This window comes from Thermobia domestica, chromosome 8 (assembly GCF_964235325.1).
Source record: "Thermobia domestica chromosome 8, izTheDome1.hap1.1, whole genome shotgun sequence".
NCBI classification, from domain to species: domain Eukaryota; kingdom Metazoa; phylum Arthropoda; class Insecta; order Zygentoma; family Lepismatidae; genus Thermobia; species Thermobia domestica.
The window spans coordinates 269,202,941-269,218,773 of NC_137461.1; the positions used below are offsets into that span (position 1 = coordinate 269,202,941).

At 35.7% G+C, this 15,833-nt stretch overlaps 1 protein-coding gene across 1 annotated transcript in view; it reads left to right on the top strand.

The window, feature by feature from the left end:
• The window catches only part of LOC145693618 (inter-alpha-trypsin inhibitor heavy chain H4-like), a 148,490-nt gene that overhangs the window by 102,866 nt on the left and 29,791 nt on the right, over positions 1–15,833 (top strand). Inside the window, exons 12-14 of the mRNA XM_081769773.1 lie at positions 3,334–3,472; positions 4,618–4,746; positions 6,326–6,456. Coding sequence (XP_081625899.1) covers positions 3,334–3,472; positions 4,618–4,746; positions 6,326–6,456 — 399 coding nt within the window. The remainder of the gene's footprint in view (positions 1–3,333; positions 3,473–4,617; positions 4,747–6,325; positions 6,457–15,833) is intronic.

A 15,833-nucleotide genomic window follows, 5' to 3' on the forward strand; every position in this document is an offset into this window, starting at 1 on the left:
TATAATTATAGTAATAAGCATAGTTGTAAAAATTAGTGAAAAAATTTAACAGATTAAAATTACAAATGAAGGTAAAGAAATTCACGATTATGCAAACGAGAATTGTCTTGAGTTGAGTAAGTTAATGTAACAAACTTTAATGGACAAATTTCAGGCCATGTGAACGTTAATCGATTACGTGATATTACTAAACGATTTGTTTTCAAACAAAACTCATCGCTTTAACAACAATAAAATTAAACTGTCATAAATTTTTTTTTAAAAAAAATAGTATATCAATGGGAAAAATATATTTTAATATGTAATTTTATGTATTGGTTAGTTCTACGAGCAACACAATACAGGGTTATATGATAGGGACCAGTTTTATAAAAACTGAAAACCGGTTTCTAGAAAAACTGAAATCCGAAAAACGACATGTCGGTTTTTTTAAAAAAAAACGGGTCTGTTTTTCACGGAAACCGGTTTCGTATTTTCAAAACCGGTTCGGTTTTCACCGAAACTGGTTCCGACTTCGGCAAAAATTGCATTGGTTTTAGTAAAAACTAAAAACCCAAAACTGTTTTGGAAAACAAATAAAACTATTTTTTGTGGAAACGAAATCGGTTTCCGGAAACACTATTCTGGTCAGAAATGGAACCAGTTTTGGAAACACTGAAACCGGTTTCAATTAAAAACTTAACAGTTTTGGAGAAAACCGAAATGGATTTCGGTAAAAAAAAAAAACGAAACCGTTTTCTTCTGAAAATTTTCGGTGAAATTTTTTTGAAGTTTTTCGGTGAAAACCGTTTTTTGAAAATGTTTAAAAACCGGTTCCGCTTTCCCTAAGAACCGGAAACCGAAAACCCGGTTTTTGTGTCCACCACTAGTATATGAGTGGCTCGGGGGAAAACAATGGTAAACACTCCTTCCGGTGGAATTGAGTTGTTAGTTGGAATGAGTTTGGAATGGACCACAAAAGAGTATGTAGGTAGTTTAATTTCGAAAATGTACCTGCAGATGGCAGGAGAGCTTGCTTGGTATATGTCTGCATTGAATTGTATGCGAACGCTGAACATTCTTTTCCAGTTTATTTGGAAGTTAGAAGATGCCGCATACCATTGTCTCCCCTCGAGCCTCTCAGACACAGAAAGTGTTTGCTGAATATCCATTTACCACGGTTTTTGAAGTAAACGAAACAATATATTTTTTTAATCGTTACAATTTTTAACGATTAACAATTTAAAATTAATTTCTGCAAAAAATATAAGTGGTTAATTTAATTGTTCATTTATTAACGGATTTATTGCAAGCCTGGTAATGAGCAATGGCAATCGTTCATGAAAAATACATTCATTTCTTTCTTCTCGATGATTGAGTAAAATAGTTTCGTAACTTCTGCTGTATGTCGGCTTAATTGCAAGGTTCTAAAAATATACATTTTCGTTTTGGAAAAAACATATATGACTCTTTATCAAAATTCACTACAAAAAATACCTTCTAACAACGGTACATTTGTTCTTATTTTGAGTTTAGCGTCTATTTCTCCAGCGAGACCATAGGAGATGTGATGCTACAGTTTAATATGGGATCTGCAATGGGTTCCTGCCAGGAATCGAACCGTGGTCTCCTAGGTCGCAGGTTCGAACCCTGTGGAACACCAGAATAACAGTTCAGACAAAGCGCTCTTGTAACGGACACAGAGTCTACATGTATAATATCCGAAACGTCTACATAGCCTAATAGTTTATTTGTTGTGGAATGGGTATGTATCCTAAGTTAAAATATCTGCCTGCAATCTTATGGCCGTTTAACAGGTTGGTATCATTCAAGTAACCTCACTACCCTTGATAGGGGAAATATGTTAGACATCTGAAGTTCATAACAAGCAAGCAAAGGTAATTTGTGTGCACACAAGTCTTTTTTTTTTCTTATAGAACTCGAAGGTTTCCCCTTTAAGTGGTACAGTATGACCCAAAAATACTTCGCAAATTATATTGCGAAGTATTTGGCATGGTAATCTCAAATAGTTACTTCTGTTATTTGTAAATGTTCGTTTTTATAGAACAACCATAAACAACGTAAGCACATCAAGTTAACCTTTCTAACTAGAGATATAAAAGTAACAAGCACAGTAATAAATAAAGTAGTACATGAAAAGCAATAGAAACACTATGATTTTATATGATTTTTGCAGAGGCGTAGCGTGGCTTTGTATTCAGGGGAAGCTGTTATTTTAATGCATTATCATGAAAATTTAATGGATTATTTTTAACATTCTTCATTATTCTTAAATAACATAGCCACACATAAAAAAATGAAAGTTTTGTGCACCCCAGGGTATGGGTTTCGATGTATTTGGTTACACAGAATCAAAATTTCGAAGCCCTAGGATGATTGAACGTGTCAATTTTGTTTTATCAGCGAAAAATATGTCCTCTCTATCCAAAATCGCTCAAGTTTTTCGCACGTAAAATATTGGCACGGACAATCGTTTCGAAATTTGGGTTCGAATTGGGGTTTCGAAATTCGGAATCTGTTTAACAAAGTATATCGAATCCATAACCTCGGGTCTGTTGCACCTTTTTATTTATTTATTTATTTATTTATTTATTTATTTATTTATTTATTTATTTATTTATTTATTTATTGGTATAGGGTATAGCTGTATTACGTATATACTCCTATCCAAAATTGCTCAAGTTTTATCGCCCATAACAAAAAATTGAAACGATCAATCTTCTTAGGGTTTCGAAATTTGGGTTCGTGTAACGAAACACACCGAATCCATATCGTGGGATACCGTGCAGGGAACTTTAATTTGTGTGTATGTGTGTGCATGTATTTATGTGTGTGTGTGTGTGTATAATTATTGCATTATTTATATTAAACCATTATACTTAATATATTATTCTGTTTATTTCGACAGCTTTTCAGGGTACTACGTCCCTACAGTTTTGTTTGATAAGGCTACAATGAATTTTCCTTTTATTTTAAGATGATAACGAACTAAGGACTAACTTATTCCTTAGTAATAACAACCACAACAAAAATCGTTATTTTTCGTAACCATCACTCGCCCTCAAAATATATTATCACTATCGTCCTCAAAGTATGCCCTCAAAATGTATTCTGACCCTCGCGCTCAAAAATGTTTTTGGCCCCGTCTTCAAAATATCTTCAGTATATTCTCTAGTATTCAAACCATGCAGTCCCCTGAACCAACCAATTCTTCCTACGCGATTGAATAAATACTACTTATTTGTAATTATACACAAGACTTTGTATAACGAACTCTATATTAAAGTATGTAATTTGAAATATCCCATTCAAAAGATTGATTTTCTGTTACAGTATGGATTTGTGACCCCTCTTACGTCACTCATAGTTGTTAAGCCTAACAAAATCTCAGGGATCACGGAATCTCCAGCCGAAATAAAGGAAGATGCAGCTTCTAAATACCCCGATGGTACACAAATACAAAATAAAATCAGTAAGTGAAGGTTTTAACACTTATATATTCAGTAGGACTAGTGCTGTAGATTATGATTTGTTCAGTGTAATTAAAAATATTAATTGCATTCGATTTATTATTCTACTTTTATCATACAGGGTGGAGCAGAGGAAACGCATGTTTTTTTTTTTTTTAACGCTAGTATTTGGCGACGAGTAGAGGTATTGATCTTGAGTGACCGTTGGCAGACAGCTCATACAATGCAGGAACGTTGGAGCGTAGAGCAATTCTGTACATTAACATAGCCATCCAGATGAAAGTGGGCTTCATCACTCATGAATACTGGGGCATCTGCTTCTTCCTTAAGAATAGCGTCCATTATGCCACAAAATTATCTGCACTCTTACATGGTAATTCTCTCACTTAGCTGCTGGATAATCATTATTTTTGTACAGGTGAAATTTGAGATTATCGTGTAAGATGCGATGAAGCGAACGACGTGACATACCCAGTGATACAGCCTGTCACCTGTTCGAACTAGCAAGATCTTCCGTTTTTCAATCTGTCTACGTTTTTCGGAGTTCGAACTGAACGGGGAAGACCAGGTCGTTTCTTTTTTTTCCATCACAGATTTAATACTTCTAAAAGCTGCAACCCATCGGAGTATAGTGTTTCGATCTGGGAGTGTACCTCGACGTTCGACATTCAACTTTTTTCGGAAAAGACATTGAGCCATGACCACGGAATCATTGTTTCTGAAGAACTGCTCGACCACGAACACACGATGCTCTATCCAACGCTCCATAACGACTGAAACTGCATTGTCTGAGCTGTCTGCAAACGGTCGCTCAAAACCAATACCCCCACTCGTCTCCGAGTACTTGCGGTTTAAAATGCGTTTCTTTTGCTCCACCCTGTATTTTGTTGCACCTCTTACGTGTTGCTCAAACGTTGCTGCCTTTTCATTTTGTCTTTTGTTTTCAAATTTATTTTCAAAAAATCAAAAAGAATTGATTCAAATTTTAACTGGAATACTTCTTTAAAAAAATCCTCATGTATATTTTTAAAGCATTCCATTAACGTGTTGTTAATATATAAAATGTCATCACAAATTGTAATAAACTTTTTCTTACCTTTAATCTTGATTCGCACATTTATATCTATTGTTACTATAATCGTTGCAGTTCCAGTGCCCGCTCCAGGCAGAAGACCAACTTTGTCCAACGACACACCCCCTCGACTAACAGGGTCAGGAAGTGAATCTTCCACAGATTCTGTTGCAGATGATATGGATGAAGAGGACTCTGGATCTAGTAAGTTCCTTTTCCTGTTATTATGTACAGTCCGCAGCAAGAAACCTGCAACATGAGCATGTAAGTTTATTGTGAAACGACGAAGTCTTTTGCTCCAAAATAAGTGTGCAGGAGAGGATGCCGAGATTTCTTCTGCCATGATTCATTCCACTTAAACGTTATGTTGATTACCTGTGCTGTTAGGCGTAGTTTCACAATAAACTTACATGCTCATGTTGCAGTTTTTTCTGCGGACTGTACAAGGAGTGGCCCGAGTGTATATGTGAATGTTTGCACTGGAACAATCAGAAATGAAGTATTCTATTATTTGTGATTTCATGTTTACCTTAAAAGAAAGGAAAAACTCCGTCTTCCATTTCTTAATTGCAGTATTTTCTGCTTAAGTTGCTTGGAGCAAACAAACTCAGAGTACGAGGAAGGCCAACTAGTCGGGAATACGAGGAGGGCCAAACTCAGAGTATATCCAGTACGCGGAACTAGTTATTGGGAGTATAAGGACAGCGAAACTCAGAGTATAGCCAGTACGAGGAAGGTTAGTTATTGAGGAGCAGGAGGGGTCAAACTGAGAATATAGGAACCACGAGGAAGGCCAGTTAATGGTGAGAGAAAGGAAGTACTGTTTAAGCCTCTATCCTACTTGCCATAAACACATGCACTGCCTTGTTCTTCAAAAGTTAAGTAATATGGCTCAACAGATGGCAGCATAATTAAACGTAGTAGAAAACAAGTAGCTGTGTTATATGTATACCACATGAAGGAGTCTGGTTTGTACGCCTTGATATTTTGTCAATTTATGTTGAAAGCTTGTTTGGAAGTAGGTATTTTTAGAGATACTTCTGATTTTATTAGAAAGATAAGAGTAGATATGGAATATATTCTTGGGACGCTTATTTGATTGCAGAGGGCTGCTTCTCGCAATCTATTACCATTTTCGCTCTATAGTGATCAACGTGTAGGCCGAAAATGGTTGATTTCTATCACTTCTGATTTGAATATAATCCCTACAAACTCAATATCAGCGATCTCTGCTCCTAACTTTTGATCCTGTATATCCGGGCCAAAATTGATGGTTATTCATTAAGTAGTTCTTGAAATTTTTGTTTCCTAGACAGACGGACACATGGGCATAGTAAATATATCAAAGAGTTTTGGTAAACCAAACTCCCTTTAAAAAATTGACGTCTGTGTAATATATTTCCATATAACAATTCTACGTAAATTTCCTGATATTGATATGTAGGGATGCGCACGAGACAAGATTTGTGGCTGTCTCGTCTCGAAAATGTCCTGTAAAAGAGATGTCCCGACTCGAAAAATGTATATTTCTCTATTGGAATAGCCATGCCTCAATTCGAATTTTGTCAGAAAAATCCTGTCTCGACTCGTCTCGTGCGCATCCCTATATGATATGTTTAACATATTTCTGCACACGATGGACATTTACGAAACAACGAAATATTATATTTATGCTTTTGTTTTTAAGGTTAGTCAATTGATTTACATGTCACATATTTTACTCATTATTTTGCATCACATAAAATTTGATATATGTCCATATTTAAAAAAAAAATTGTTCCAGGTGGAAATTTGAGTTTAAAAGATCTGAAATGGCTCCGCAACTACCTCAATTCTTCAGGACTATTGATTACGAAAAGTGACAGTGAAGGCGAGGGAGAGATATATAAGTTGGATGAATGGCAGGTTCCTCAGGTAAGTGAGGTTTTCTGATTCATTTCTTAGTATAATTTTATTTTATAATTAGTTCAACACCTATTTTCTTATCCTATACATAGTATTCATGTCCTAATTTTCAGGCATGAAGCAGAATTAAAATGAAAATGAAATGAAATCTTTGAGTTTTACGTCCCACGTTATGCCGAGTAGGCTAAAGGAGACGGTAATGATGAGAAATGAATGAAATGGTGGAATAAAGAAAGTGGAAGGAAATGAGAGAACCCCGAGAAAACCCACGAGCACTGTGTTTGTCCACCACAAAGTCCATAGGGCGCGAGCTGGGATCGAACCAGGGACCCCAAGCACCGGAGGTGAACGCTCTACCACTGAGCCACCGCGCCCCGAGAAATGAATGAAATGGTGGAATGAAGAAAGCGGGAGGTAACAGGAAAATCCCGAGAAAACACACACACAAGGTGTTTGTCCACCACAAAGTTCACTTGGCGTGAGCTGGGATGAACCCTATGCACCAGAGGTGAACGCTCTACCACTGAGTTACCGCGGCCCTCTCAAAGTTAAAATGAATAGCAGATGTCAAGTTAACTGTCGGAACGCCAAAATTAGATTATAAACCCGACACTCAAAGATATTAATAGTTTCTATAATACATAAACTATTAATAGTACGTATAAAATTTAATGTAGTACTCTTCACGCACTTCTGAAATTTCCTTTAAAAATTATAATGTTCGTACTATCATAGATCGATAATTTATTAATCGTAATTTTATTGTTATTTTATCATTGTAAAACAACAGGATATGTTTGTATATCTAATTTTTGCCTTAATAGTGCAATATGTTATTTTATGTAAGATATAAATAATTTATTAAGTACTAACATCACACATTAGTGTAACAAAAAATCTTTCTTCATATAAATGTGTATGTAAATATTTTAAGTCTCCTAAACTAAATATTATAACACTAAATTGTGTCAACTATTAATAGTTGGTAAATCAAAACGGACACTTCAGTATTATTTTCATATAAAACCCTCTGTTGAACGAGAGAACCCCGAGAAAATCCACGTGCACGGGGATCGACCCAAAGACCCTATGGACCAGAGGTAAACAATCTACCACTGAGCCACCGCGGCCCTCTTGCGTCTTATAACAGCAGATATGTCTTATAACATTAAAAATAAAATCGTTGTGAATCTCAGTATTTATGGTCTAGGACGCTTTTTTTTTTTTTTTTTTTTTTTTTTTTTGAAAGGAAGAGGGCGTCTTGTATACAGAGGTTTCCACTATTTCAATCTCCACAACACTTTCTGATTCCGTGATGTTTGATTTCTTCCATTAGTCCAGTCAGTTTAGGTGAAAATATCAAACTAGTTGTAAAAGAAATAAAGTAATTTTTTTTAGAGTTACAATAATAAACCCAACAACATATCAAAAGTCTTGAAAAATCCAAGTAGCGGAAAGCAGCAATATTGGCCGCCATATTGAATTCACGCTCAAAATCTAAAATTATTCCATTTTGCTCCAATTTACTTGAAATATATATTAAATGGATAACTTTAAATCAGGAATTATCCCATTCTGTTTCTATTCATTTTCCGTTTATTACATAATGATAATAACATAGGTAGTAATGTTATGAACATTATAAGGATACTGTATGAGTGTTTGTAAGAGATGGTTAAACTTGTACAGACTCATTTAAGGTTAGTGTAAAGGGACAAGTTTTGACGATAGATGTCACTACAGTAGTAGGCCCCCCCGTATGGCCGATTTGACCTTGAACTCATTTTCGTGACGTCATAGGTCAAAGGTCAATGACCTTGGCCCGGGGTCAATGACCTAGGGGTACCTAGGACCACCCCCTCTAAATTTTGGCAGGGGTACCATGGCCCACCCCCTAAATTTTGGCAGGGGTACATAGGACCACCCCCCTTAAATTTTGGAAATTGCCAAATTTAAAAATTGGTATGGTAGCCTAGGACCATAGTATGTACCTCTATCAGTATTGGGTGTCTATGTCGTTCCCTTTCATGGGTAAAAAATTGCCAAAAAGTCAAATTTCGGGGGTTTTTGACCTAATTTATCCCCTTGGATGAGGTGTTATTACCCTATATGGTTATATGGGTGTATACAGGGGGTCCATTCCCTTTCATAAGACATGGGTATATTAATGCACCCCTTGAAAAATTTGGGAGGGGTACCTTGGCCCACCCCTTCAATTTTGGAAATTGACCAATTTAAACATTGGGTATTATAGTACAGGAGCCTAATATGTATTATGATAAATTTGGGTGGTCCACCTCATTCCCTTCTAGGGGTACAAAATTGCCAAAAATATAAACGTAAGCAATACGTTATACCACGTGTTTGGTTTTGGTCGATTTTATCCCCTTTGATGAGGTGTTATTACCCTATATGGTTATATGGGCGTATACAGGAGTCCATTACCTTTCATAAGACATGGGAATATTAATGCACCCCTTTAAAAATTTGGGAGGGGTACCTTGGCCCACCCCTTCAATTTTGGAAATTGCCCAATTTCAACATTGGGTATTATAGTACAGGACCCTAATATGTATTATGATAAATTTGGGTGGTCCACCTCATTCCCTTCTAGGGGTACAAAATTGCCAAAATATAAACGTAAGCAATACGTTATACCACGTGTTTTGTTTCGACCTAAGTTATCCTTTTGATGAGGTGTTATTACCCTATATGGTTATATGGGGCGTATACAGGGGTCCATTACCTTTCATAAGACATGGGTATATTAATGCACCCCGGGAGGGGTACTTTGGCCCACCCCTTCATTTTTAGAAATTGCCCAATTTCAACATTTGGTATTATAGTATAGGACGCTAATATGGATCACTATAAATTTGGGTGGTCCACCTCGTTCCCTTTCATGGGTACGAAATTGCCAAATTTAGGTACAACCACGTGTTTGGTTTTTGATTTAATTTATTCCCTTGGATGAGGTCCTATTACCTTATATGGTTATATGGTCATGTATAGGGGTCCATTATCTATTATAAGACATGGGTACATTGGTGCACCCCGGGAGGGGTACCTTGGCCCACCCCTTAAATTTTGGAAATTGCCCAATTTCAACATTTGGTATTATAGTACAGGACCTGATAAATTTGGATGGTCCACATCGTTCCCTTTTAGGGGTACAAAAATTGCCAAAATATAAACGTTGTACCACGTGTTTGTTTTTTCGGTCCATTTTATCCCCTTTGATGAGATTCTATGATTACAGGGGTTCATTTCTTATCGTAAGACATGGGCACCCTTCTTAAATTTTGGCAATGGGGGGTCCACTGAATTTGTCCAATTGAAGCATAGTACAGGACCTCAATATGTTTCGGTGGTCCTATTACCAAATTTGTTTAGTACAACCACGTGTTCGGTTACTGACTCAATTAAGGTTATAAGGTATGGATGGGTATCCCCTTTCAATTTGGTAGGACCCTTCGGTGTAGTACAGTCACGTGATCGATGATTTGGTTTTAATGCGCGACGAGGTCCCTGGTCAATGTTCTCTAGGAAAGATTCTTGGCATTTAAAACTTTTTTTTCAACTTTTCAAACTAAAAAAATGAAAACAAAAATTGAAACGAAAAAATTTCGAAACAAAAATGTTCAAACAAAAAATTTTAAACAAAAAATTCGAACATTTTTTAAACTTAAATTTCAAACAAAAAGTTTTTTAGTTTGAAACAAAAAAATTTTAAACAAAAAAAATTGGAAACGAAAAATTTCAAAACAAAAATTTCGAACAAAAAAATTTAAACAAAAAATTTTGCAACAAAAAAAATTAAAAATTTTCAAACGAAAAAAATTTCAAACAAAATTTTGAAAACAAAAATTTCAAAACAAAAATTTTCAACAAAAAAAAATTTCAAACGAAAAAATTTTTAAACAAAATTTGAAACAAAAATTTTGAAACAAAAAAATTTAAACAAAATTTTTGAAACAAAAATTACAAAACAAATTTCAAACGAAAAATTTTCAAATAGAATTTAAATCAAACAGTGATCAGCTTTCACGGTTAACCGTTAAACTTTATCCGGTTTTTAACTATTCGATTAACAAATAAACGGTTTTCAACTATTCGATTAACAAATAAACGGTTTTCAACTACTCGATAAACAGATGAACGGTTTTAACCTTTTCACACCAGTGAGTGCAAGAGTTTACAATCTAAAACAAAAAGAAAATTTGTACTCGCTTTAAATACGCATCATTTTTGAAACAAGGTGTTAGTGTTCATCATGGATACACAGTGGAAACATCCATTTACCTGTATTCTCGCAGGGCCTAGTGGGTGTGGAAAAACGTATTTTGTGAAGCGATTACTGTCACATCTCCCAACCATGATCAATGCAAAATTTCGTAAGATATACTGGTATTATGCAGAATGGCAAGACGTGTATGCAACAATGCCAGTTCCAGTAGAATTTCACGAAGGACTTCCACGAATGAAAGATTTTCAGCCTCAAGATGGACCACATTTGATTATTATTGATGACCATATGCGAGAAGTGAATAGTGATATTGTTGATATGTTCACAAAAGGATCACATCATCGAAATATTAGTGTGATTTTTATAACACAAAATGTATTTCATCAAAGTAAAGCAAATAGAAATATGAGTTTAAATTGTTCGTATTTGGTGTTGTTTAAAAATCCACGTGACAAGTCACAAATCAAGCATATGAGTTATCAAATCATGCCTGAGCATCCACTGTTTCTACAAGAAAGTTATGCAGACGCAACAAGAAATCCACATGGTTATTTACTGATGGATCTTAAACAAGATACACCCGAAGAAATGCGATTTCGTACAAATATTTTTCCCGACGATTTGCATCATTATGTTTACGTACCAACAAAACATGTTTAAATTATTGTGCATGTGAAAAGAATGACTTAGTCTGTCACGATGTCTCCTACAGTGAAACACGCTGATCTGCTACGTGCTCTGCACAAAGCTAAACCAAGATTGCGTAAAGCTATTATTGCCAATGCAGACGCTTCATTAATTCATAGTATTTGTGAATGTTGTTATAATGTCTTAAAAGGCAATGTTCCACTGACAAGTGCGCAGAAGTCAAGATTAAAGCGTTACAAGAACACGCTCCGGTATCTTGTAGACAATACAAAATCATTGGATAAAAAGAAGAAACATTTAGCCGTACAACAAGGAGGATTCTTACCTGCATTACTTGCACCTATTGTAGGAAGTGTGTTATCCAGTATTTTGTTTAAACAATAAACATCATGGAACATAGCAAGAAGATGGTTTTAGTGCCACCAGAAATGCTTCAACGAATGCATGCATCATCATCCCGTGTGAGTGAAAATCGAGAATCTAATCTCGATCGTGAAATGCAATCTATATTGAATACATCGTATCCAAGTGATGAAGAAAAATGGAATCAGTACAATAGAATATTACAGAAATATCTTTATGTGATACGTAAACAAGAAGAACCAATACCACTTACAATTACATCAATGAAACCTGATGGTGACGTCCCGAATGTTGACGATAGCACGAAACAAGAAATTTTAGCCGCAATACCACAAATGTATCGTAAGAAAGCCGAACTACTATTCCGTCGTTTAAAACAAGATGACGCAATTACGTGGGATTATAAAGGAACAGTGTACATCAACGATAATAAACTACATGGATCCAATATTGTAGATTTAATGTGCGATGTGACTCGACCGAGGAAACATTCTAATCCTCAAGGTTGGGAATTGTTTTGCAACTACCTTGCATCGTCAAACACACCTCAAGAATTGATTGGTAATCCACGGAGATTAAACTATATTGTCAAGCATAATAGTACAACAGCAGCTGAAGGATCTGCACCACCAAAACCGGCACCTGAATTATTTTCTTCCGGAGAAGAAGAAGAAGAAGAAGATGATGATGATGTTTTAGAAGTCCGACCAAAAAGAAAACGTATCATTCCACAATGGTCAACGTACAAACCATGAACAAAAAGTTGAAATCCATTTATTACAATCCAGCACATCCTGCATCATTTTCTACTGCAAAGAAATTATGGCAAGCCACAGGAAAATCTATACCTCTAGCCAAAATAAAACTTTGGTTAAACAAACAACCTACCTACACGTTACATCGTCCTGTACGTCGTCGTTTCCGTAGAGATTTTTATCTTGTCAACAATATTGATGATCAATGGGAATGTGATTTAAATGATTTACAATCACTTCAAAACTATAATGACAATTACCGCTATATTCTTACAGTGATTGATGTGTTTAGTCGGTACGGATGGGCTGTACCACTAAAATCAAAAAGTGCCGAGGATATAGTGAATGCATTTGAAATGATTTTCCAGGACAGGAAACCAATTGTGCTACGTAGTGATCAAGGAACTGAATTTACCAACAAGACAGTACAAAAGTTTTTCAGGAAACACAACGTGCAACATGTTACAACAAAGGATCCAGATATTAAAGCCAGCATCGCAGAAAGATTTAATCAGACATTGAAACATCGTATGTGGAAATACTTTACCAAATATCAAACATACAATTACATCAAAGTATTGCCTTTACTTGTAAAAGCATACAATGAAAGTCGGCATTCCAGTATTAAAATGGCACCTGCAAACGTTTCTCAGGACAATTTACTGGAGGTGTGGCACAACTTATACGACAAAAAGCTACAACGTTCAAAACAAGATACGGATTTATCTGTTGGTGATACTGTTCGTATAAGTAAAACAAAACGTATCTTTGACAAGGGTTACCTCGAGAACTGGACTTGGGAAATATTCAGAGTAAAAGCCATTGTACCAAGAAACCCACCAGTGTATCGACTAGAGGATTTAAATCATCAACTTATCGATGGTGTTTTCTACAGAGAAGAATTACAACCAGTACCGCTCCCTTCGACGTTCCTCATCGATAAAATATTACGTACAAGAACAAAAGGTCGCAGAAAGGAGTATCTCGTCCAGTGGAAAGGATATCCTTCCTCATTCAATTCGTGGATCCCTGCAACTTCATTGAAGAAGAAGAAGAAGAATGGAACCTGATCAAGATTTTTACGTTACACTTCCCAGTAATAGTTCCATGGATTATTTTCCAGAAAATACATTGACTTCATATATTACGAAATTACAACGACGTGTAGAGTTTCGCCAGAAATGGGATGTGGCAATTGTAGAGATTCATTATCCACATTCTTTGCTGAACATTAACAGTAAAAACAATAAAATATATTACAAATCATCAAGTAGTAATGATCAGGAACCGTGGAAGGTTGTAACGATCCCTGTACGCTATTATAACAATATACGGGATCTTATTCATGCAATTAATATACATCATAAAGAAACCAATTTATTTATATCTCATGACGCAACTAATAATATATGCCTCATAAGACATCCCAAAAAGGAAATCCATACTTCTGTACAATTGTCACCAAGTGTTAGTTTAATGCTTGGATTTGACCCGAAAAGTGATTTAAAAGATATGGAAAAGGGACAATATACACCGGATGTACGATTAGGCTTACCATCACAAATGTACGTCTATTGTGACATTATTGAATCTGTCATTGTTGGAGATACAATGGTACCCTTGCTACGAATTGTCAACATGGATCCTGTGAATCATACTTTTGGAAGTCATGCAGTACAAATCTTTAATCCTGCACATTATGTTCCGGTGGAAAAAATGAATTTTGAGCAAATACAAATCGATATAAGGGATAGCACAGGTCATCCTATGCCATTCACCTTTGGAACGGTGTCTACAAAACTACATTTCCGTCGTCGTCGTCATGACTGATCCGTATTTGCAATACTACCAAAAACAAGCGTTGTCTGGTATCGGTAACGTCTATGTGGGAAGTCCCTATCAAGCAGGACATGGCATTGGAAGTTTCCTTGGTGGCTTATTTCGTTCAGTGTTACCACTTGTGAAGCAAGGCGCTAAAACTGTGGGAAAAGAATTATTAAAATCAGGTGCCAATATGATTAATGATGTTGTGATCTCGAATCAACCGCTGGAAGAATCGTTTCATCAACGTATGCAAGAGGCAAAATCAAATTTACAAGAAAAAGCTAAAAACAAGTTGAAAACTATGCTGGGAAGTGGATATCATAAACGAAAATGGGATGACTGCTCTCAGTTTGAGGTTGACCTTCCAACGATCAACAACACCATCAATCCTACAAAGAGACGTAAATTATCACATAAGAAGAAGAAGAAATCATTGGCATCGTCACCAGATATTTTTGATTAATTCAACGATGGCTTTCTTACATCATCAATCCTGTGAATGTGTAAAAAGTGAATTGGACATTTTTTCAACGTTGCCCACGCAAACCAGTGTTCTGGACAATCGTATTATAGGCTACAAACCAATTAGTTCAATAGCTGAAAATTCACCAATAGAATTTGTAGTGAGTGGTAGCAGTGATGAATATATTGATTTACCACAAACCTTATTATACATCCAAGCACAAATTGTGAAACCAGATGGTTCCTCCTTCATCAATACGGATAAAGCAATTGCACCTGTCAATGATTTTCTAAATGCTATGTTTAGTGAAGTACAAATCTACTTGAACAATAAACTGATTTCATTTCCGTCACATAATCATCCATATCGTTCGTACATGGAAAAACTACTCAATTATAGTGATGGAGCTAAAAATACACATTTACAAACAGCAATGTGGTTTCAAGATACGGCTGGTCATATAAACGCAACCACAAGTGAGAACAAAGGATTTCAACAACGCTATGAACTGACAAAACAAAGTATGAAATTCGATATGATTGGACATCTTCATTGTGACATTTTTAATCAAGATAAATTTTTAATTCATGGAGTGGAATTACGTGTGAAACTTATTCCTGCAAAGCCAAACTTTTGTCTCATGGCCGGTGAAAGTGGTGTCAATGCAAAAATCAATATTCTAGATGCATCGTTGCAGGTGAAAAAAGTCAGCATCAGCCCTAGTGTCAAATTGGCACACAATAAAATTTTACAATCTACACCGGCAAAGTATCCTCTGACAAGGGTTCAAATGAAATCATTTACCATCCCGAAGGATATACAATCCAAAACTATTGATAACCTGTTTATGGGAACATTGCCAAATCGTATTATTGTAGGATTTACATCGAATGAAGCATCCAGTGGAACTATTACCACCAATCCATTTGAATTTCAACATCTAAACATTAATTTCTTTACACTGTACGTGGATGGAAAAGCTGTACCTTCAAAACCATTGCAACCCAACTTTGAAGAAAATCTCTACATTTCATCGTACCACACATTGTTCTCAGGCTCTGGCATACATTTTACCAATACTGGAAAT